The sequence below is a fragment of the Falco punctatus genome, assembly GCF_963210335.1.
Source record: "Falco punctatus genome assembly, chromosome: 11".
Taxonomy (NCBI): Eukaryota; Metazoa; Chordata; class Aves; order Falconiformes; family Falconidae; genus Falco; species Falco punctatus.
The window spans coordinates 7,346,491-7,370,679 of NC_137591.1; the positions used below are offsets into that span (position 1 = coordinate 7,346,491).

A 24,189-nucleotide genomic window follows, 5' to 3' on the forward strand; every position below is an offset into this window, starting at 1 on the left:
ATGAACGTGGTATTAAATGATGTAACGATATGGAACAATTAAATGTAGAATTTCCATAGAAAAATGTTGATTCTTTAATGTTTGTACATGCAGCAAAATTGGATGGTGTTATAAATTGAAAAATAAATTTAATATCAGTTGTATGATGCAAGAGTAATTCTAAGGCAAAATAGTAATAGAGGAAAGAAATAGCCTTTTCATATAGGCTCTCATCCTACAGATGTTCAAATGGCTATTTAAATAACATCTGCTGATCTTTACTGGGTGAAAAAAATGTAGAAATTCTTCTCATAGGTTTTGGAGAATTATTAAAGAGGCTTTGTCTTCATACTACTTTAAGTTTTATAAGTGTATTTTCCCCATGCTCTTCTTAACTGCCTTTCTAGACAGATGAAATATTTTTGGCCTTGGTAACTAGCAAGACATGTATCTATGTAAACCTGCCTCCTTTGAAGGTAACTGATTGGGCCCTCTTCCTAAAACATGCCTTAAGTCAACCACACACTTTTTATTTTTTCATTCAGTTCGTGATAAAAATATGACAACAGAATTACAGATATCAATGAAATCCCAATCAGGAAATTATTATTCTGAGCCTTCTTTCTACAGGTACATGAACTGAATTCCTATGGTGTTATCAACAAATAATAATTTGAATTGGGAAAGAAACAATTGCTGATGAGCTCTTCTTTCCCAGGAAGGTCAAACTCAAATCAATTGGAGAAAAAAATTAAGTTACTTTGACCACGCAAACTTGCTGTTTTCTACATTCTTAAGATGGTGAATATAGATTCCACTGGTCATAACTTCCCTTCCCCATATACTCTCTTTTGGAATGTGAAAAGAAAAGTCCAGCCTTAATTCTCAATAAAGATGTAATTGGCATGCTGGGACTTTTGAAAATCATAATTCATCTTTCTTCTTCAGGATGATTTTCCTTACGAGTTCTGTAACATAAGGTCTTATTTCTTCAACAGAGACAGTAGAGTCCCAGGCCTTTACGACTTTCCCATTGGGGTCCACCAGGTATTTCCAGAAGTTCCAGGTTGGTTCTTCTCCTGTAGAATCTACAGGCAAAAAAAAAAAAGTGGAAACTTACAAAAGAAAACCACATTAGCCAATTCCTGACATTTGTTTTTGTCAATTTGATGATTACCTTCTCAGAGGATGAAGGAATGTAAAATTAAGAGTGAGTTCAGACTGAATAATAAGATTAATTTTCTAACAGACAGGAAGCTTTAACTAGACAGTACCCCCCTGGAGACTAATGGAAACAGTCAAGCTTGAGACAGGAGCACTTTAATTGGTTTTAAAGCGTGAGTGTGCATACGTGTGTGTGTGTTTGTGCTACATAGATAAATCTTGAAACAGTTGAACATTGATAGGAAAATCTAATTTGGCATAACAGTATAGCTAGTAGGACTGATTATTTGCTTGCTTATCCAGGATTTTTCCTCCAAAAGCACCCAGTATCATGTGCTTCAGAAGTATGTTTCAACAAATGGTACCTGAAGAAATAACAAAGTAAATTCTTCCAGGAGGTTTCCTCCTAATCCTCACCTACTACAGTTTTTCCCCCCATGACCACATACTCCTTTTACATGAATCACATTCTTACCCTTTACTATTCTGCTACATGACTAACAAAATACTCAGGATTTTCTATCAGACCAGGAGTCCCAACCCACTAATGGCCCACCTACAAACACTACAGACAAATTACCATCTTTTCCATTGATTATACGTTGGGCAAAATCTCATATGGAATTGGAAGATATTGCAAAGTATTGCCAAGACACAGCCAGTCCTACACTGTTGACAATCTTGTCATTATGCTGCACAAATATCCTGCCTCCAGCAGCCTCACTTTACGTGTGGACCAACAGGGAAACAAGACTGGCAAGTTTTATGTGACATGTCTGCAAGTAACAATCCCACTGGGCAAAACAGAAATGAAAGGATGTGAAGAAGATTAAAGGGAAGTCTGGCTAGTGAAAAGATCCATTACAGACCTGGAAGATGTGCTTGGGGTAGTCAAAAATACTGCCAACACTCCTTTAAATGCAGTGGTATGTGGGAAAACACTGTGGTGCTGGCGAGAAGCACTAGCAATGTGGTCCTTGCAGAATGCAGCTCAGGTAATACTGTGTCATATTGGGCTTTATTATACATCACTACTGGAAGACATTTCCTTCACATCCAGTAAAGGCTGACATTTCAGTTTAGCATTTAAATGGTGTTCAGAGCACTCATACAGTGCAAGAAAAGTAGTGCCTTGATAGAGAAAGCAGTGCCTTGATAGAGGGTATCCTGCTTTGCAGTGTATTTTGTCAGCTGTCTGCTAAAAACCAGCAAAACCTCTTCAGGCCTCAGTGCTAGCTGTAATGCAGATTGGAACTGGAAGAACTAAACAGTATGGCTATTCCAGTGCTTTGCAAGGAGTGAGGAAGGGAGTATTCAAGGACATCTCTTAGTGCCTGGTTTCTCTTTTTGATTGCTGAGGTGAATTATATAGATGCTTTGCTTCCACTTATCCTGCAGCTCTTGAGATGCATCTTATAAATCCAACCTATAGCAGTTGTGTCACAGGAGAAGCACTTAGGAGGCCGCAATGTGGAAAAAGGAAGATCAGGTGTAGTATGCATACAGGACAATATTTCAAGACCTGTATTCCCTGTAAAAGTTTATTAGACTAGCTTTTACAGGGCATCTGTTATCATAGTGTCTTTATCCCTGGAGATCTTTTAAGAAGGTTAGACAAAGCTGTTTGGAGGGACAGAGAGAGAAACCCCACCTTGTGCAGGAGGATGGACTACATGACTTCTGACCCCTTTGAGCCTGTTAATTCTGCACTGTGAGTCTGTGAACACAGTGACAGACATGTTTTTTCTGTCAGATGGTGTTTTGTGTCAGAGGAATTCTAAACTTGGGAAACAACCCTCTAATGTTCCAGATTACTCACCAATTAAGTACTTGAAGGCAGGAATTGCACCGGCTCCGCTGACTGCTATTTTGCTGAACATAGGAAAGGAGGCACCATAAGTCTTTCGTGCAAAACTCTCAATTTCTTTGTTAGTGTCTGGTTCTTGCTGCCCAAACTGATTGCATGGGAATGCCAGCACATTGAAATGATATGGGCCAAGGTCTCTCTGTAACTGTTGTAAGGCCTTGTAGTGGCTATCTGTATACCCGCACTCACTTGCAACGTTGACCACTAGCGACACCTGAAGAAAAACAGAGATTAAAAACTGTGGTGCACGTGTCAATTTTTCAACAGGTAGGCTGGGATGCAGACTATTTTAAAAAAATTAAAATGTCTAGAGAACTGTGACTGAAAATGTTTGGAACTATATCAAGTTCTGTTCATGATAGGAAGATTTAATATTGCTTTTATGTATTCCCATTTGGCAACCATGAAGATAATCAATAAACTACTAAGCAATCTTAATTCTTAGTTTACAGAGAATCTACGTTTCTCCATTCTGCCTTCTGGATAGTTTCTAAGCATATTTAAGAAATGACCATCCAGCTAAGATAAACAAGTTGCATGAAAGAAACTCGCAAATGAATGTATTTTTGGTAATTTATTTATCTGTTGTGAAGCATTTGTTCTGCAGCATCTTCCCTTGTACAGAATTTAGTACTCATACAGAACTGGCTGATCCATTTATCATTGCTAATGCAGATGACCTGGAAGTTAATAGAAGCAGTTACAGGATTTTGGCTTGGTCTGTGCAGTATGGACTGTAAAATTTCCCACCATTTCTAAAATAAATCTACTCAGTTGTGACAAAATGACAACAGATTTTTGCATAAACTTTTACTGCCTCAATTAGAGATTCCAAGAAGTGAAGACTGTACCCACTATCCTTTAAAGTCATTCCTATATCTGATCATCTTTGATGTGGTACGCATTGTGTCATTCAGACATTACCACCAGGCATGTATGTGCCTGTGCAGATCTAGCAGAGGAAGATGCCAAACACAAATGAGGACTACAGGAAAACAGCAGCATGTATAAGGAGAATACATGGTGGAACAGATACTGGCAAGAAGTTGTTGGGGAAGTTAAGTGACCTAACCCTGAGCTGATACATATTACAGTTTCTCAAGGCCCTGAAGAGCTTTCCATTGTTTTTTGAGATATGTTATCCTTAAATAACGTCTAGAATTTATTTTTATAGATTTTATTATTCTTACAAATTTTCCAAGTGTGAGTTGTCACTCATTCTACATAAATGAAGTTCATTCTAATATTTTCTTGAGAGCAGATTAATGCTGAATGTCATAGGTCTTTTAGATACAATATCATTTTATTAATAAAACCAGCATTATGCACTTTATAGTGATGTTTCTTTACATGTAACTACATTCTATTCCTTTTTTCAGACCAATTTGTAAGAGTCGTAAGGAAATATTATAATACCAAAAATGTTTCTACCCACCTAGATTAAAATCAGGCATAGCGTAGAAAAAGTATTATGATTTAGGAATTGAAATTCTACCAGGCTTACGCTGAATCTTGTAGGTTTCTACAGATTATACATGGGCCCAGAAGCTCATCCTTCATTCTCAAATTGCAAAAAAAGTTTTAGTTCAATCAAAGTAGCCAACACATTCCTCAGTGCTAGTACAACAACAGTAGCTATTTACATTGGACCTTTCTACAAGAGTTTGGAAGTTTCATAGAAGCTGGCATGTTGGTTTCATTATTGTCATTGTGAGACAGCTGTGTTGAAGGGCCCAGTACCAGAACAGGAAAGCCTGAAGCTTGGATACATTAATTGACCTTACCAAATTACACAGCAAGTAGCTGCAGGGCAAGAAAAGGAAGTAAAAAATCCTGTCCAGGTCTCGTACTCCTGTGTCTGTGCCCACTGCCTTTGCTCAATTTAAACTTTGGATTCTTGTGTTACTGTTGTAACACATATTTCTATGTGTATGTTTTTACACAAAATATAAAAGTATATAGGAAACAGGAATAGACTGCATCATATAAATTAAAATGTATGAAAAATAAATGACTACATGGGTATAGTGTTCTTTAGGCCAGTAAACAAACTGGCATATAAAAGCCCATCATCTGGGTAAAGTATGGGCTCTTAAGATTAAATGTCCAGAAGGAGTAGGAATAAGTAAAGAAAAAGTTAAGGGTGTTTATAATTTCTTGCATTAAACATTAACACTTCATTTGTGTATTTTGTACCTTGTATAGGTATATGGCTATACCTGAAGTGGTTTCAGAGCAGCACTGTTTTCCCTGGAAGACAGGTAATCTTATAAAGCACAAGTTGATGTAACCTTCTTTGTGGTATAGTGTGTGAACAGAATACAATCTAGTCAATCCCTGTACGCTTGTATATGAAATATGATCTGGAGCCATCTAGCTAACTTCCAAAGCATCACATTCATTCAGACAACATTTATAAGCTCTACCTGAAATTTTAAATTCAGCCTCCTAAAACATTCAAAGATATGGCATATATTTTTTTTTCCCCAGAGGAGAGGTAATAATTTTATGATGCATTCCTGTTGTAGACTGTCAGCATTCCGAACCGAACTTATGTATTGGACATAAAAAATAACTATTGGCAGTTCTGTTCTTTTCAAATAATGTGTATTTATGAAGCATAGTGATAACTGTAGTTCGGTATGACTGAAGATAAATTGTACCACCAAGAGTTGACATCACCTCTAGTCCTTTCATATGACATTCTAGAAGCATTTTAAAATATAGTTTAAGACTAAGCATTCTCATGATGCGGAAGTATTCATATACCTTACCCTATTCACATCTATTGGTACTTTTTCCCAAATACAATGGCAATGTAAGAATTTATCATTGGAGGGCTGGGAGAAATAAGGTTGTGTAGGTATTATGTTCATATTATAACAGACATGAGAGATCACTTGCCAATGAAAACAATCAAGCTTTTATAACTTTGCCTTGATTTTGAAATTAGGACAGCTTGAAAAAATTAACTCTAAAAGAAACAACTATTTTAATTTACAGCTGTTTAAAACCAGTGATTAGTTGGCATGGTGGTGAAAGGCATGAGAGCTCACACTGCCAACAGTGCAAACTTCTAAACGTTCTCCCACAAAATAGGAGATACATGCAGCATTTCTTAGACTGGCAGGCACATTATGCTTCTCTTTTTTCCTTAGATACGTGCATGCCTTTACTAAACTCCACAACTTAATAGTGGAAACCTCCTAAAAGTATAACTAACACATATAATAAAAAAATTTCAGGATTTATTTATTAGTATTTCATAAGGAATGCTTAAAATGATTGTTTAAAAATTGTTACCGAGTTATCTTTCCAGTGTCTGGTACCAGGAGTGATTAAATCTGCTGATATTTTTCGTCTATGTTTTATTTTTAATAAATATCACTCTTTATGTTGTCATGAAGGGGCTGTACTTTGATTTCTTACAACTATTAATGATTTAAATTAAGTTAATTATGCCTCTTGACTGACTTCAGGCTCTGAAAGTCAAGTACGCCACCTAGTGTGCAGTGCAAACAATTCATCCTGGACATTACAAAAAGTATTTAAGCTGAATTCTGTTAGTCGTCTGACCTCTTAATACTATAAATTCCTTGCCTTCACTTAGAAAACCTATGCATTCCAGTAGTGAACTCATTCAACACTGCAAAAACATGTCTTCGTTTACTTAATGTTTACACCAGTGTACCTCCTTGAGAAAAAGATCCCTGGACAGATTTATCAATCTATCAGCTTTGAGTAACCCTTTGTGGATCTTTTAGTAGAAACAGTAGATATGTAGGGTTTTAGACCTGGAGACTCTTAACTGGCTCTGTCTGACTGATGGAAGAACCAGCCACAACTGTCAGATTTCACTGACTTACAGACCTTGTTACCTTCATGGAAAAAATACCAATATTTTTTCAGTACAGTAATTAAGTAGCTACACTCTGTATTTATACGCCTTCAGTAGTATTACAGTCTCAGATTGCAGAGAGCTGTGATGCAAAGTGCCTAGCATTACTTTCAATAGTAAAATGATACTTTGGGTTGTTAGAATGCCTAATGATTTTACATTACTGTATTACATTTGGTTCAAGATTTCCAAAGCAGTGCACTAACACTGCTTAATTACACCTCAGTACACTGTTAGCTGTGTGGTAGGTCAGTAGGAAGGCAGGTAGGTAGGTACTATTATCTCTAGACAGGTATAAACACAGCAGGGAACAGCTGATGCTTGGGAGTTCTGACTCCCAAATAGATACTATTTTTGGTAAGAATAGTGCCTCTTACAGCATATTTGATAGAGATCATAATAAGGTTTCTTGAATTAGATAGGTAGATAGATAAAAAACTAATTTTATTTGAATCCTGTTGATTCCTTTCCAACCATACATCACTGCCCTTCATTTTTAATATAGATGTGTCAACATCAGTATGGTAGCCTGGAAAAAACACAGGAGGATGGCCTTCTTGTGCAGCAGACAGTTTTTTGATCTACTTCACTTGTGGTACTTTTTTTTCCCCAGTTGTAATACACCTCCCTTTCTTTGCTTTCAGGTAAATGTATTATGATACCCAATTCTGTAGCATGTATGCCAAGTATTTAGCATTCTGGTAATATAATTTGTTATGCCCCCATAAAAAGGGAGTACTCTCTCACTTATTTTCTGTGTTTTTATTGAAGTGGAGAATAGGTTATGCCTGTGCATATTTATTTCAGGAAAAAAAATCTGTTCCTTAATTTTTTAAATTTTCATTATTTCAGAATTGTTAGTACATTTCTTACTATAAAAAGAGGGTACTTGCGATTTGTATCAACATGCACTTGAATGGAAATTGAATTAATATCAATCAGTTTTATTTTTTTCTTACCAAGAAAAATTGTTTCAATGATCTGAATACAAAATAATTTGTATTAATAACGAGTTATTGAAGAAAGACTCTGCAAGTAATGAATTGCACTGATTGTTTATACTTAGCATGGCTCTTGTGTTTTTAGACTTAGCAGACTTCATTATTTTTCTTTATACTGGGGAAGGATTTGATTTTTTCAATTCCCAGTTAGTTTCTTGACTACCAATTAAGTAGTTATTTAACTGAATTAGTTGAGTGAGTAAATTGAAGAAAATGTCTTCTCTGCATCTGCCAGAAAGCTTAAGGCTGTTAAAAGCTGGTTTAGCAATTGGCAGATTATTGTTCCAGGGGCTAACTAATGACTCACTTTCTTTAAAACACCAGCAGCACATACATAGTACTTACATATTATTTACTTTCTTTTAATAGCTTTAAAATATTATGATAAACCTACATCTTAACAGTACTTATCTAACTGCAGATTTAAGCAGGTTTATTTTAAGAAATAAATGGGAGTTTTAATTAACCTTTCTCTACCTTGATACTAAGTTCTGACAACATAATGACAGAAAGGGATGTGTTTTATTGCTGTAATTAATTTTCTTTAAAATTATGCACACGTATTATCAAACAGCAACTAGCCTGAACATTAATAGGCTCTCGGAATGCAAATCTTTTTGTTCCATACAGAAACTGGTCATCATCACTTGTTTGGAATAAACTATTCTGCATGCCCTAGCAGAGATCAAGGAGGACCATTCACCAATGGCGTCACCTTTTCCAAGGTACGGCTCTAGAGCTCTCCCTCACAAAACCAGTCACACCTCGAGGATGGCCTGGTATCACAGCACCACTGGAGGTACAGACACACACCCCTAACGTGGTGTACTCATGAGGTTCCAGACCAGGCTCTGCAGCTTGTTGCAGGGGAGATGAACACCCACAGCTCTCTGCAGGGTGGCTGTAGGGAATTTCTCAGAGTTCCCCCTTTACTCCTTTCTGTGTGGATTCTGGCCCTGAGGTTGAGAAAGTACAGGTGGTATTTGCTTATTCAGACAGATCTGCAGATGACCCACAAACAAAAAATGCCCCGGTAACAGGATTTATTGACAGAGCCTTTGGAAGGAACTCCTAAAAAAAAAAAAAAAAAAAAAAAAAAAGCAAATATTGCTTAAAATCAAATAGCTTCCTTGTATTTTCCAATATAGATATTTGAGTAGGCATGGGACCAGTTTTGCTCTATCTGAATTGTGAACGGAGTGGGAGGACTTTGACCAGGTAAGATGCAGACCTCTCATTTTTTTCCAAATTGACCAGCACCCCTCTCTACCAAGCTCAGGAAAATATACATGTCCTCCCATATACCTTCTCTGTCTTCTGGCCAATGTTTTAGTGACCTGCTACTATGGACTAGTGAGCTCAGACACCTCAGTGAAGTATGTGAAGTATTTGAGAAGAGGGGGCAGGCAGGTGGAAACACAAAGCTGGAGAATAAGAGTGAAAGTGAAAAGTGGTGCCTGCCTTTTTGGGCAGCAGCTAAGCTATTGGACTGCTTGGCAGCACCACAGATGTGTCACTTGAGCACTAAGGGTGGCAGCTGTGTACTTCATGTTGATTTTAGCTTCTCTAATTTGTGAATGTGGCTGTCACAGCTTATAGTATTATGCCCCCCATGTGCTATGTTCCCTTTTCACTCTTCCATACGTACTGAGCATCTTTCCTGTATGATCAAGCCACTAAACCCCCATAAAATAAAATCAGGTTACATTCAGGGAAACTGTTCTTAAAACAGGAAGGAAAGGTCTGCCTAGAACTCCTTAACGTAATACACAAGCAACATTTTAAAAAAGTCATAAAAGTAGATTTGTGGCTACATGCCCTTCTTCATGTTGCTTTGTCACACTGAAAAGCAACACAGGGAATAGTGTGATGTGGCTACAATTTCACCATATGCCGGTATTAAAATATTTACTTTATCATGTCTCTTGCTTTTTTGCTAATTATAGTGAAATTTGTCAGCTCCATTAGCCACTGATTAAACCCCCCCTCCCCTTTTTTTTAATGTAGAACATTGACAAGGAATGGGATTTACATAAAAATAATTTAGTAAAAGTCATGCAGTTAAAAGGCAGAAATGAGCTCCAAAAGTTAAACAAAGGTACAAACTTCCTGCGCTTCAATGTTAATAGCCACAATCCAGTGCAACTCATCCGGCTGCATGGCAGGCAGGCAGGCATTCCCTGCCTGCCACGTCTACAGGCAGCTGCCTGCACAAGGGGAAGACGCGGACACGCACAGAGGTTAGGCTGCAGACGTTTTATTTAAAGAGTGCAAAGACCTACGGAGCAGTACCAAAGGAAGCATGCAGGCAACACTCCAGATCAGTTAAAAAAAAAAAAAACAACAACAAAAAAAACCAAAAAAACACACCAGTCGTAAAGTCACATCTATTTGCATGTGTGCACCAAGTTAATGTACAATCTCTCCACCCCCACTTGGTTTGTGCAGACATGCAGACTGGCTGGTTAGTGAGCCTGGGCGAGAGCCGCCCATCTCCGTGCAGACTTACCGAGCCCCTGTATTTCTCCAGAGAGACTAGTTTGCCCCTGATGTTTACAACTTTGAAAGTGTAAAAATCAGGCTCTTTCTGCTGCGTAGCGGAAAACACTAAGAGCAGGAGCGCTGCAATTGCAAGGAGCATGGCTAGAGGGATGAGGAAAACTTTGGGGAAGGAAGAGGAAGGCTTGTGCTCCACACTGCCCTCAGGATCTAGCATGCTGCACGTCCGTGCTGCAGACACTTGCCACGATAGGAAAGCGCTGCCGCAAAGAAAGGACTGCTGCAAACGGAGCTTTTGCAACAGTCTGGCGTCTGCAAAGGCTTAGAAGCTGCGTCTGTACCAGACCTCAGAAGCATGTATTTATGGAGGATACAGAAATTCTAAAATGGAGTATTTCATGGTGGTGGTACTGTATTCAGGCCATTTATGGGTGGGTACCAGACGAACGAAAGTGCTAGTTGGCTCACGAACAGTAATACCAGTCCGTGGTATACCAGTCAGATTTACAGATCTGTTTTAACTATGCCCTAGGAAAATAAGGGACAGAGTTATTGTGATTTTTGATGGATTCGCAAGTGCCTTTTTTCAGTATACTAACTATAGCATCTACTGTAATGTCAAAGGATACCAGTGGCATGGTTGCTAGTGGTTACTGATGCAAGTGTTCTGAACGAGAGTCACAGCATACAGTCAGCAGTAACAGAATTACAAACATGCCATGCATAATATCCTGTGAAATGGAGCACCATTTGCCAAGCCTTCAGGAAATTAATCTCTGCATGCGCCTGGGTCGCGGGCAGTGGCCAGACCGCTGGTCTTCACAGTGTGATCTGGGAGAAACCATGTTACCAAAGAGAATACCACAAGAAAGCAGTATTAGGCATCAGGAACTGAATTTGGTACCAAAGCTTTCACATATACAGAGCCAAACCAGTGCTTCAGTGCAACTTTTTTTTTCTTGCTTTTTTCTGCAAGAAAAAAAATAGCCATTTGTACAATTTGCTACTATGTCTGCTGGAAGAAAAGGATTTGCATATATAAAGTAACAACAATAGAAAGCATTTGATGGTCATCGATTTCTTCTTGGATGGAGAAACTGGTCCTCCATGCCTATAATTCTGATAATTCTTGGCAAAGAATAGCAAAATGTCGTGATTTTAAAACATTTAAGTAGCACAGCCAAGGCATATTGGAAATGTATATTTTGAAAAGCAAATTGCATTTTGTAATCTCATTCTGTGATTTTTTTTAACTGAGTTTTGGTAGGTCTTTGACATCCTGATTAAATTTGGTTAGGAAAATCAAGCATAAGTGGCATTACTGAAAGTGGAGAAGCCGTGTATAACTAGTTTTAAAATGTAATTTTAGTTTTTAAACATCTCAGATTTGTAATTTTTTATGTACTCCAGCTTAAGTACACATACAGCATCAAGAAATAATGCAATATGCTACAAGAATATATAGATGGAAAATCTTCTACTATGCTGTCTACGGGGAAGATACCCTGTGCCAACAATCTGAAGTTCTCATCTTTACATATACTTTCCTGGCTGTAGTATTGACCAAGAACCTTTCCTTTAGATGACAGTCAAATATGATTTCCTCATTTTATAAATAAATTACATAAAAAACTTTAGAGTTTCTTCAGACACAGCTGGAGACAGAGAATAAGGCCTTCAATAGAGTATATGTATTTAAATAAATTAAGAACCCTACTCATGTCTAAAAATAATTTTTAAAATTATTCCAACAAGAAAAATAATTCAACATAAACATTTTTTGGCTAGAAAATTAAAAATAAATCTACAATATATTTTTACATTTTTTTGAGGGATAATGTTGTAGTAGTTTGAGTATGGGACTAAAAATGAGGCATCGTACTGCAACATGAGACAAGCAAGGTTTTGGTCTGGAAAGGGACTTTATGCTTCCTGCAGCTTTATGATTATTGTCTCTGATTCCTAGATGAAATTTAGTGGCTTTCAGAATTCTATTTTCTCCCACAAACTGAGCCCAGAATCTGAAATTTTTTGATCACTGGCACTAAATTGGGAATTCTTTAAATAATGGCCAGCTGGCAGTAGAATTCAGCTTCCTCTTTTACTGCCATGTTTCATGCAATACAGCATTCTTTAACACCAGCAAAGAAGAAAGACTTTTTCCTGAATACAGGCAGAGAGGGACTATGTCAAAGACTGTTGGCTTTATAATGACTCAAGTTTTCAGAGCCAAACTACATTAACATTTCATATTAAAGTTGATCCAACTATTTGAACTAAATCTGATACAGTCTAATAAATTTCAGCTTGCAGGAAAAATGCCAGTCAGGTTTGCAAACTGGTGTGCGTTTGCTCGCTAGCATGTCTAAATGTTGATCTAGGAGGACTGTATCCAGTAGCAAGTGTCATTTAGTTACTTTTGCAATTTACTTTTCGCCTACTAAATCTAAGAAAAATCTTTGTCAGATAGGACTGGACTGAAGCCACCATGCAGCTAACCTCAGCTGTCCTGCGAACAGCATCGAAGCACTGCAATTCCTGTCACTGCTGACCAGACCTGGACTGGCTCTTGTTCCTAAAGGTGAAAGCTCTGCACATCCCATTAGCAATACCCTGAGCTATCCAATCCTAATTTAGTAAAAGGTGAACTTGAAGTGAACGACAAAAAAGCAGACTAGCCCTAAAGATCGCACTAAGGTCACAATATATTCAGAAGTATGTCTTGCCAGTATTTTATGGAACCCAGTATTACAGATTTTGCAACTTTTGTTTACATACACAGATGCTCTGAAGAAGTGTTTCCAGCACTACTAGTCACATTATTTTTAATACTGTCCTTGGAACCGTTTTAGTAGTCCAACATTAATCTTTTACACGCCTTGTGTTTCTGGAAAGGCCTCCTTAGCCTGGGCTAGGAAGTGCCAACATGACATTTCACTGCCAAGAAGGAGGTATCACTGTACTGGATCACAGCGAGATTTGCCTTACACAGCACTTGCCAATTTCTTCAGGTCACCCTAAGCACTGCCAAGGGCCAGGCGGGCCGGCCCTTCTCCCCCGAGACCTGCCGAACTGCCAGAAGTGCCGGCCAAGGCGCGGTCCCTAGCGGCTGCCGGGGCCAGCGCCGCAGCCAAGGTCAGGGGCCCAGCAGCCATTTCCCCCCCCCCCGCCCCCCGTGCCTCTGCTTGCCGCAGGCTGCTCTGTGCTCAGCACACCCGCCTCGCTCCCCAGCGGCGGCGGGAGCAGGGGAATGGGGGGGGGAAGCCCTGGGGAAGGGGGAAACAAGGCCCAGGCTGCGGCAGAGCCTCCCAGCGGGCCCTAACCCTGCTCCGCTGGGCCTGGGGCCCGGCGTGCGCGAAGAGAGGCCTGGCCTGAAATACGGGGGGGAAATGGGAGAGAATAGGGCGGCTGAGGGGGTGCGTAAGGAAAGAACTGGGCTGCGGCCTCTGCCGGCCCTGCTTCCCCTGCGGCACTGGGGGCAGGAGGCCCCGAGGGAGATGGGAGGGGAGCGCCCTGGAAGCCGGGCCGCGCCGGGCAGGGCAGGGCAGGGGCTGGGGCACCGACAGCCGCCCCGCGCCCGCCCGGCAGCGCCGCCCGCCCTCGAGCCTCTCCCTCCCGCCCTCGCCCCACAATGCATCGCGCGGCGCGGCTGACATGGCGGCCGGGCCGGACTGAGCCGCTGGCGTCGGGGCCTCCAGCAGCTGGAGCCGGGCATGGCGGGGGCGCAGCCCCGGCACCCCTAGCGCCGCAGCCAGGTACCGGGCTCCAGGGGCCGGGGGGGCTCCGCCCAGCTTCCTGGGCCTCCCCCGAGGGGTGGGGGTGGCTGGGCGCGCTCCGCTCTCTCCCCCCGAGCGGGGCGGGGGGAGGCGGGCTCGGGGGGGTGGGGGGCTGTCCGCGCCGGCGCCCCCCGCCTCAGCCTGCGGCGCCCCGGCTCCGCCCTGCCCCGGCCCTCCTGCCCGCGCCCCGCCTTGCCGGCCCGTAGCGGCCTTCCTGCCCCGCGCCCGGGCGGGGTGGCGGCGCTGCGGCTGCCCCGCACGCCCGGCCGGGGGCCCCGGGCTCGGCCGGGGGGGTGTTGGCGGCCCCAAGGTCAGTGGGGAGCCGGGGCCGGCCCCAGGGCCGCATCCCGGCGGGCGGGCGGCCGGAGGGCAGTGCCCGCCGGGCAGGAGCTGCGTGCGGCTTGTTGTTCTTACGCCCTGTGGAATTAAATACTGGGCGGGGGGAGAGACCGTTGCAATCGGTGCGGCCCCCCCGGGGAAATGCCCCTCTGTCCTGGGCCGGCCTGGCGAGCCGTGCCCCCTCCACTGTGCCGTGCCCAAGTGAGAGGTTCTCCTTTCTATGGGTTACGATGTGCCTGAAATGACACATAGGCATCCCTTTGCCTCCGTTTGTGCTCTTTTGTTGGCTTATCTTGTATACAAATAACAGCTGAACGACTTTTCTGCTTTTGCAATATGTTGCAATTTGCCAGTTGGCTGAATGTGTCATATCACCTGAGGCCTTGTTGCTTTTAAGGTTGTTTCTGAGTATATCAAAAGAGGATGACCTCATAACACGCAGAGGAACAATCTAATCAGATTTAGGGTAAGGTAGGGATTAGTACGTTAAAAAGATAATTATATCTAGGTACGGATCTAATAAATTTTTATATCTTTGTGCCACCTCTGTCTCACCGATTCCTGAGCGCTGTGCTGTGCGTTCGAGAGTCACTGCATTTCCTGAAAATAGAGGACACACGTTGTTTCTGGTTTTGTTTGACTTGTGCTTACAGTTTCAGTAGGTGTTTTTTGGGTAGATGACCCCAGATGGTTATGACATAATTGTTTTCATAAATTAGAAGAGTAAATCAGCCATGGAAGTATCACTTAATTACAGTATCTGGCAGAAGGCTCTGTTAGGAGCGAGAGGTCTTATTTACAAACATCAGTTTTGTAGTAAGCTTTTAAAATAATTTTCTTATTCTAGTGAAAATACCTTCATAAAATTAATTTTGGGCTTAATTATAATTTCCCAGAATATATGCATTGACATGTGTTCCCAGAATATATGTACAGAGGGATCAGAAAGTTCCGTCTTCTGTTCTTGCACAGAAAACAACTGGGACTTTTCCTCTCATATCTCAACTAGCAGAGGAAAAGCAGCTGCTGGATGCAGTGGGGCACTTAACCTGGTTCTCCCTCTGAAGGGAATTGCTGCTACTAGGAAAAAGAGAAAGGGGAGCAGGATTTCCCTGTGTCCTACTTAAAATCAAGATATCCCTGGGGAGCGCCTCTTAAAAGTCTTGTGGATCTGCTTGTCAGGGTAAAGGTTTTGGATTATGTATTCATATTGGTACTCTAAAGCTGTTCAAAATTTTGCCCAGCTGAGAGTATATTCTGTTTTGTAGTCAAAAATGCTTGCTTTTTAAATTTTACAAAGCATTTCTACTAAATCAACTTTATTTGTGTCCCTGTCTTAGTGAAATAATGTAATACTGGCAGTGACTCGTACTGAGAACTCATAGAAGGATCCTGCAGTTTGTTTAGCAGATTAATTTGCAGAATGGAAGCCACCCAGGAAAAGTCAACATTTCTGATGCTTTTGGCATATTAAGACTATATTGTATGTTGTTTGATAAATTGTTTAATTGCACATAAATGATAGCTCAGTAACTTTTAACTTAGAAGTACTGAAAACCTATTACCTAAATTTTGTAACAACACACATTATTCTAAATTTTACTTTATTTTTTAACCAGAAATGCACGCATACATGTGTATATACTCATACTGTGTATCCTTGGTTCATAATTCTGATTCTAATGTTTTAGCAAATCTTTGGGAAAAAAACCAATTTATCAGATGTCCTTAGATTTTACTTTTTATTTCTGTTGATGTAGGAAATACTATTTCCAGCCAGCAGTAATTTTCAGGTTTTAGGTTTTGGTGTCAGCAAAGCTTGACTTGGGAGTCTGAAATCAGTTTTGAGTTACAAACTGTTGTGAGTCAGTGTGTGCCAACTGTATGGATATATTCTTGGCAACTTTTCTGAAGTAGTGGTTTTCAGCACGTTTCTTTCAGTAGTGAGAGTGCTGGATCCTGGTAAAGGAGGCTTAAGGATGCTGCTGGAAGATCCATTTGCTTTAGCTGTAGTTTGTGAACTACTTTGTGGCTGATAGGAAGTAGCTCAAAGGCTGTCCCTTCCTCAGGGATGAGCGTTTGGGTGAAAGGATCTCTATTGCTTAATTACAAGATCCAGATAAACTATGCCACAGATACAGACTGCAGTGTTTTTATTTAGGATAAGCGCGAAGTATAAATGAACGTTTAAGAATAAGATGGGTAGATGGAGTTAAAATGTGTAGCAGTCATAAACCAGTTTCATGATCGGTTCAGGCCTCTGAGAAGACTTTTAAGCCTATGCCACGCTGTACCGGGGTTTTCCAGCCTCCTCACCTGTATTGGTACAAATGCTGTCCGTGTTTGTTTTTGAAGTTAGAACTACTTCGGATTAGGTTCCTGATCTGATTACAGCAGCATGTATCTTAGAGCATACAGCCACATTTGAGGCAGGTGGTACCCCTCTTCTGGCTTCAGTGCTTGCTTAGGTTGATTGTGAAACATTTAAAGGACTATTACAGTAAAACCTAGATCAGAACCAAAACATATTAAAGCATTAGGAATCTTTATATGAAATACAGAGGTAAGGGAAGCCATTGTAACTTAATTATACAGCTGGTGTGACAGAGAGAATGGCTTTCCGGAGTTAGGAACAAGAGTCATCAGCAGTAGTATCTTCAGAAAGTGGTAGTTCTTGGCGTCTGGTGGCGTGCCTTTCTTACCTTCTCAGTGAGTCATACTGTGTTGCAGAAAAGACAGCAGGTGTCAATGCAAAGAGAGAATAATCTTTAACAAGCTCATCTTGTGTGGATCTCCTATCCAGCATATTCTGCTCATTTCATAATTAAGATATTTGCACCTAGATGTTACTAAGTTTTGTGTTGAGCAAAGCCTTTCCTGTTACTTCAGTTACTCAGCAGTACTTTCGTAATTCAGATAGGATCTTGTTACAGTTTATATATATACTCACACACACAAGCTTATTTATCTGGTTACTACTCTTTGCAAGTTTTCAGTCCTCCATGTTGCAAATACAACAGCAGAGCTTCCTACTGAGTTATGTATTTTTAGTAAACCCAGAGTGCTAGTTTTGTTGCATCCCTGTTTTGTGTGTTAAATTTTGTGTGTACTGCACTGGCTTCCTTCTAGATAGATTTTGGTAGTATTATGCTTACTAGCCTATATTCTGTAGCCTGTAGGAACAGGAAGGCCTGAAAGGCTACATAGCACTTAAGTTAGTTGCTAAGAATACTGGTGGATTTATTGCTGGTGGAGCTTGAGGCGCTTTAGTGGCCAGTAATCTCCGATAGTTTTAAGTGTGGAAAAACATCCAGGATTGATAATAGTTTGTACTAAGTTATGTCTAGTTCATCATAAAACAAACGTAAGTGTGATAACTTTTCCTAAACTATTGGCATAGAACATGGGAGAAGCCTGAATGATTTGTAGAAGCCCTTAAAACACAAAAATAGGCCTAATGCTGTAAACAGAAGAGAGACACTGCCACACCACACATAAGGCTGTCTGTAGACATTACCTGTGCTGCAATCTGAGCAGAGTGCAGAAGACGACCTTTCCTTTTATTCCAGTTTGTGGCTGTAACCTTTGTTTGCTGAATTTCCTTGTATTTTTCTTGAGGAAGTTCAGCTGGGCTATATTGGTAATCAGGTGAGGGGGTGGGGGGAATGAGGTTAATCACCCCACTTACCGTTGGAAGGCTGGCTGGGGAGATTTGAGCTTAAGGAACAATCATAATGGGACAGATAAAAGCAGGTCTCAGATAAAATACAAGTCTCTCTATCTCAAGGAGGGAGTGTTTTATAGAAACAGGTTGATAATAATTATGTTTGTAGTACTTTAGCTGTTTATAGTTAATCTAGTACTCTCTGGGGAAACGAAACCTATGAGACTGTTCTCTTCCTTTAGCTGCTCTTCTACACTCTTGTCATTAGTTTCGGACATTTCAGCCAGTTTGACCAAATTTTAGAACCTATTTGAAGTAAGGTCAAAAGATTGTTTAGTTTCTGTAGGTTTTCTGGAAGAATCATACCTCAGCAGAGGAGGGGTCTGCTGAGGGGAAAGCAGGAGGAAGTTACGGTTCCTCTTAGGGAGTAGCCAAGAAATCAGTCAGTGTGTATGTTCCTTCAGCTGCAGTATATATTTATTCCCTGCTTGCCCAATGGACTGCGATTGGGAGAGGAGCACAAAATGGGATGTGTAGGAAACCTGGTCCATTCAGTTCTGCTGGTAATGAAATGATTGAAAAAAGAAATGCTTTGCAGAAGAGCGACTCAGAATGCAAGAGCTCACAGTTTAGCTTAGCCTTCATCTTTGAAGAGGCCCTGTTAACGGTAGTCTGACCCAAAATGTATGCTTTTGAAGGAGTTAAATGCAGTTGAACAACTGGAGAGGAAGGAGTGGAAGGGCAGTGGGTAGAAATATCTTGAAAGTGGGGTGGGTTTTGTGTTGTTGCTGGTTTTGTTTCCTGTTTGGAAGTAAGCCTTACCCTGAGGTTTTTGCAATTCAAATGCAGAATTTTCTAATGCTAGTCTGCTAGAAGGAGGCAACAAAAGAAACTGACAGAAGTGAAAGTGAAACAATGTCGTTCCTTCCTTTAGTGAATCTAAAATGCATTCTGCAGTGGTGAAGGTGAAGCTGATTTTAACCATTTTTAATTTGGTTGTTGTAGGTATGTATAGGCCTAATAGTTTTCTAGAGTTTGAGGTCGGATGGTATCTTGTCTGACTTCAAGCTGTTGTGTTTCAGCCAGATTAGTTTTCTACAAAGAGCTGATTTCAGAGGAGTGACGGGCGCTGTACATTCAGAAAGCAGGGGCAACAGAGTCCCCCGTAACACCAGAATATTTAATAAATTAAATACACTGAAATGATTTCAACATGTGAATCATATCCCACTTTGCAGATGCAGGTAAAAACTCTTGCCAGTCAGCCTGGGAGAAAATTCTTTGATTTAAGGTCTGGCAATTTGGCATGAGCCTGAGCTTGTGCATAAGATGTGCCATCCAGGTTTCTAGAAAGATGCCACCTCAGCACTGATTCACCCCACCCTAGTGTTTTGTTTCCAACTGTGTTATTCTTTTTGGAGGCACTCCCTTCCCTCCTCCCCTCTGTCATATGTAGATGACCAATATCTGACAGAGGAGGAAGGATCTTTTTGAGACCGTCTGGGGTTCAGTGGTGGTCTTTTTTGTTTCTTTCTTTGTTTTTTGGTTTTCTTGTTAAGTTTCACTAGTTGGTTTACATTGCAGTTCTTTGTGAGATGGTACTGTGGTTACTATTGAGTATGTTACAAAAGTTTAGATGATTTTTTGTTTGTTAAATCATTTCAGTATTAAAGAACAAAAGAAAAATGCAAAAAAAATCCCAAAGTACAATAACATTATTGCACTTGCATTTCAAATTCTGAATTTCATTGTGAAGTTGTTTTTGTATGAAATATTCTTGTTTTATGAAATTTCATGACCTATCTTCATACTTCGTAGGAACAAAGACTATCTGTGCTTTTTAACCTTAAATACTTGCATTTGATTACACTCACTTTCTTAGTATGTAATGTTGTCACAGTATGCAGTTACCTGCGTTACAGCTTTTATGAACAGTTACCTTTTTCCCCCATCACATTTATATATTTGATTAAAGCTTATGAATTCCTTTTGAAAATATAACTGTATTTTATCGAATGGATGAGATCAATTAATTTGAGCCTACAGTAGAATTTTTGTGTTGGTTTTTTTTTAAACCTTCTTGCAAAATATCAATCTAACAATATGACACTTACAAAAAGCAAAGCAATATGAAGCCCCATTTTTCCTCCAACGCTGGAGTTTCATGGTAGCTTGAAGCTGGAAGTGGTGCCAAGAGAAGTTGTCCCCACCCTACTAGTTGTTTGTTATTACCAGCTCGTGCTCCTCCTCCTCCCTTGTGCCAGCTTTATGTTAAGCTGGATTGGTTTTCTGGTTTTGTTTGCTGCAGTACTACACAAGGGAGGGAGCAGCCCGAGGACTGGGAGTAAGTAGCCGGGGTTGGAGAAAGGGTGTTACTGCTCCTGTCACTTGGTGCTGACCTACGCTACTATTCAGTGAATGAGGAAGTGTGGCTTCGGTGTACTCCAGTCCAGAGTTGAAGGATGATGTGGATGTCAGAAATGAACCAGAAATGAAAGCAGAATTGATGTGTGTGGGCTTTTTTTTTTCTCTATTTTTGGTTTCCACCCCCACCCCTTCAGGTTGAGCAACTATAACATAAGGAATAGTTTAGAATTTGAAAAATCTCACTCTCCTTTCTCTTCTGGTTATTTATTAAAAAAAAATCACGGTAGAGCACAGTTTAAAGATAGCGACATCCTGTACATACCTGTAACATTGCATCAGTCTATTGAGCAGTGTTTGATATTGATGGTCAGAGACTAGAATAATTTAGCCAACCTGTGGGGACCCTGGCTGCTTCTTGCCACACTGAGACTTGGGCAGCACGGGTACAGGTGGGCAGTAGTGCCTGCTGCTGAGCCAGTAAGATCTGCTATGGGAAAGACTGACTACAATCCAAAGGCACTTTTAGTCTTTTCAATTTTTGGTCTTTGATATTTGGTCTAGAAGTAAGAGCCAGGTGTAATCACTGTTTAATAGAAAATAGTTGTAATAGTAATTAAATGTATTTGTGAGAGAAAATACTAGCTGATGGAATTAATTTAGAAATACAGGTTATCCTTTTTTTTTTTAGTTTTATAGTCTACTGAAGACTATGATGCTAATATTAACTTCATGAAAATTCTTGTGGGCTTTGTTTCTTTGTTTGATTTTCATTTTTGAAAGATAATATGTATTTTCAATTATGTCAATAGAGGCTTAACATAACCAGTTTTAATGTGCTTTGTGTCCTGAAGTATTTTCCGATTTGTGTCTTTTCAAAGTGAGAGAGATAGTAACTACATTATATAGCTTGAGAAAAAAATTACTGTCCTTTATACTGATAATATTCAGAAGGGTTTTTTTAACCAGCCATTTTAATCTGATCCTTCCTTCTGGTTGTTAATATGTAAGTACAAAAGTACGTTGTTATATTTCTAATAGTTTTAATCCATTTACTTTTCTATTATTCCTTTTCTTCGCTAAATTATAAGCTACTTATTTTTATGGGTTCTCTAAAATGCAGGAATTTCTGTGTATCATATTTTTACCTACCAAATACGTAGCTGGACAGGAAAGAGAGAAACTGAATGCCATATCTTGCTCTTGTTTTATAAAATGTATTTTCTTCTATGTCTAATACTTCATTCTCATAATTTTTTATTGCTATCTCAAGGTAATTTTAAAAAAATCAAGTTCTTTTTTCAAATTCCCCCTTCATTTTCTATATAAGTAAGAATAATTAGTTACAGACTTATTCATGCTTTGGTTCCTGTTGGAAGAACAATCTTTGAGTTGTCTCCAACATAAAGCTCAGATGATATACCATCTGAAAGACTGAGGTTTAGATAAGTTAATCTGCAACTAAACAAAGTATTTACTATTTCTTGTTTCTTTTGGCTAAGCAAAATCTTATTTAATTGATGGCAGTTAACTTATATGAGTATTGTATGTGTCAGAAATTTGCTGAAATGTCTGTGGATACAGGTGATAGGTCAGGTTTATTATTCTTTGAGCTATATCTCTAAATTTTTTTTAATCAGTTAATGAAATGTAGCTTGCTTGCTGGAAACTGAATTAGTTTTCTCTAGTGGCTAATTTGAGCTGTATGTTTATTGAGTGGTATTTTTAGATGTGTTAGATTTTTTTTTTCTTTTTTTTCCCCAGTGTAGTTGCAGACATCTTGGTTCTTGGGTTTTTTTCGTAAGGCCAAAAATAGGAAGGAAAGAAAAAGGCAAGCTGTTGGCAGGTTTATCACTGAGTGTTTTTTACCATGTTCTGCCATTTTTCAACTCTTCCTATCCCCTCCTCTTTTAACTAGAAGTCAAGATGATAAAAATTTTCATGAGTTTTACTTTAATACAGAATGTATTATGAAAATTCACTTTTGCCTGTGGGGGGAATATGCTTCCTATAATAATTTGTAGTTATGCTTTTCTTTAGAGAGGCTTATTTTAATGCATTGTCTGCACAGAGCTTTGATATTTTTCCTTCAGTTTAAAAATGTCTATCATTATTTCTTCAGTAGACAATCAGCTACGATCCTTGCCTGCACAGTGGATTTAAAATCAACTGCAAATTGCTGAAGAATTGCACTTCAAGTGGTCTCAAGAGACGGGGGAAGCAGGTCTTCACTATAATGGAAGAGGCCAGGAGCTCAAAGAATGGAAATCATGACCCAAGGAAGTCTGTCCGTCTTGTCTGTGAGGAAGGCAAAGCAGTCAAAGTTACAAATAATCAGAATTATAAACATAATAGAAATGACAAATCTGTAAAGGATGTTGGGAGAAGTTCTCCAAGTGGGAATAGCAGCAAAAAAAGTAAACAAATTGATGCTTGTTCTGAAAAACAAGGAGAAAATAAATCAGGCAAAGTAAATAGTTGTATTCCTGGAACTAAAGATATGGGGTCAAACGTTCAGGATCGAAGTCATGGAAAAGCAAAAAAATTTTCTAACTTATCAGCTGCAGTGGAAAACCTGAAACAGACAAAAGCTCAACCAGTGGGAGAAAACTTTCCAGGCTCCCATGTTTCAGGGAATGGAGTCAGTGCAGAAAGCTTAACAGCTACACACAAAGGGAAACTGACGTTGGAAAATCCACTGGGAGTTCATACTTTGAAGACTAATGTTGATCAAACCAGTGATTCTGGTAAGACTGCTTCAGATCAAAGAAAAATGGAGCATAAGCCTGATGACTTCAGTGAGTATTATTCAACACTGGTTTAGTCCGTTTTCTTGTGGTAAAATTGTTAGCAATCTGAAATGGGCTTTGAAATGGTTGTGTTTACATTTTTTTTTTTTCACATAAATACGTTGTTGATTGCGTTTAGAGAGAACATATGCTCTCATACAAGCATCTTACTTAGAGAGGAAGAGATTATGGTAATAGCTGTCCTTTCTTCTCATGCCTAAGACCTGAACATCTTTGCAAGATACTATGTGTGGGTTTCAGGCAATTTTGTGAGTATAGTGTCTTGGAAGGGGGGAACCATTCATAAAATCATTGCCAGTTGTGGAAATGCCAGCTCTTACTGCTTTTCAGAAAGATCAGTGGAAAAATCAGCAAGAAATTTTTTTTTTATACACATAGGGGGAAAATATTTACCATTTTTCCCTGTGATTGATGTGCTCGTTTTGTTACTAAAAGTGTTTAAAATACATTTTAGCAGGTGGCTTTTTGATTTAGGGAATTCTGGAGTATGTACCAACCATCAGTGATTACTCTTAGAAGTGTTCAATTCTTATACATATTTTTCAATTTTAGAATTAAATATCTCGATCAGGCTTTGCCCTCACTTCAGGTTAACTCAGTTCAGGATTTGTCACATTTTTTCAGAATTAAGGGTTTTTTTAAATAAAAATGCTGTTGTAAGGTTATGTGATAGTGCAGATTTGAAGTATTTCCCACTACTGCAACAGCTACAGCAGTTGCTTGTATGGAAATACTACGAAAATATTGAAGTGCGTATTTTTTTATCTATCTTAATAAAATTCAACAGGAAAAACAAGTTGAAATGGCAGCATCCTGTGATCAGTCAGC

The 24,189-nt window shown here is 39.7% G+C and overlaps 2 protein-coding genes across 3 annotated transcripts in view; one reads left to right on the plus strand and one right to left on the minus strand.

The window, feature by feature from the left end:
• Nucleotides 1–493: 493 nt before the first annotated feature.
• GPX7 (glutathione peroxidase 7) lies at nucleotides 494–13,596 on the minus strand. Its single transcript, XM_080406305.1, has 3 exons — nucleotides 10,419–13,596; nucleotides 2,963–3,224; nucleotides 494–1,067 (listed from the first exon to the last, which is right to left on the minus strand). The coding sequence occupies exons 1-3, from the start codon at nucleotides 10,623–10,625 to the stop codon at nucleotides 904–906; spliced, it is 633 nt and encodes a 210-aa protein (XP_080262431.1). The 5' UTR covers nucleotides 10,626–13,596; the 3' UTR covers nucleotides 494–903.
• A 427-nt stretch (nucleotides 13,597–14,023) lies between these two features.
• TUT4 (terminal uridylyl transferase 4) overlaps nucleotides 14,024–24,189 on the plus strand; it is a 49,912-nt gene continuing 39,746 nt past the window's right edge. For both annotated transcript variants that reach the window (XM_080406240.1, XM_080406241.1), the window contains exons 1-2: nucleotides 14,024–14,163; nucleotides 22,674–23,349. In XM_080406240.1, coding sequence (XP_080262366.1) covers nucleotides 22,788–23,349 — 562 coding nt within the window. In that variant the 5' untranslated portion in view covers nucleotides 14,024–14,163; nucleotides 22,674–22,787. The remainder of the gene's footprint in view (nucleotides 14,164–22,673; nucleotides 23,350–24,189) is intronic.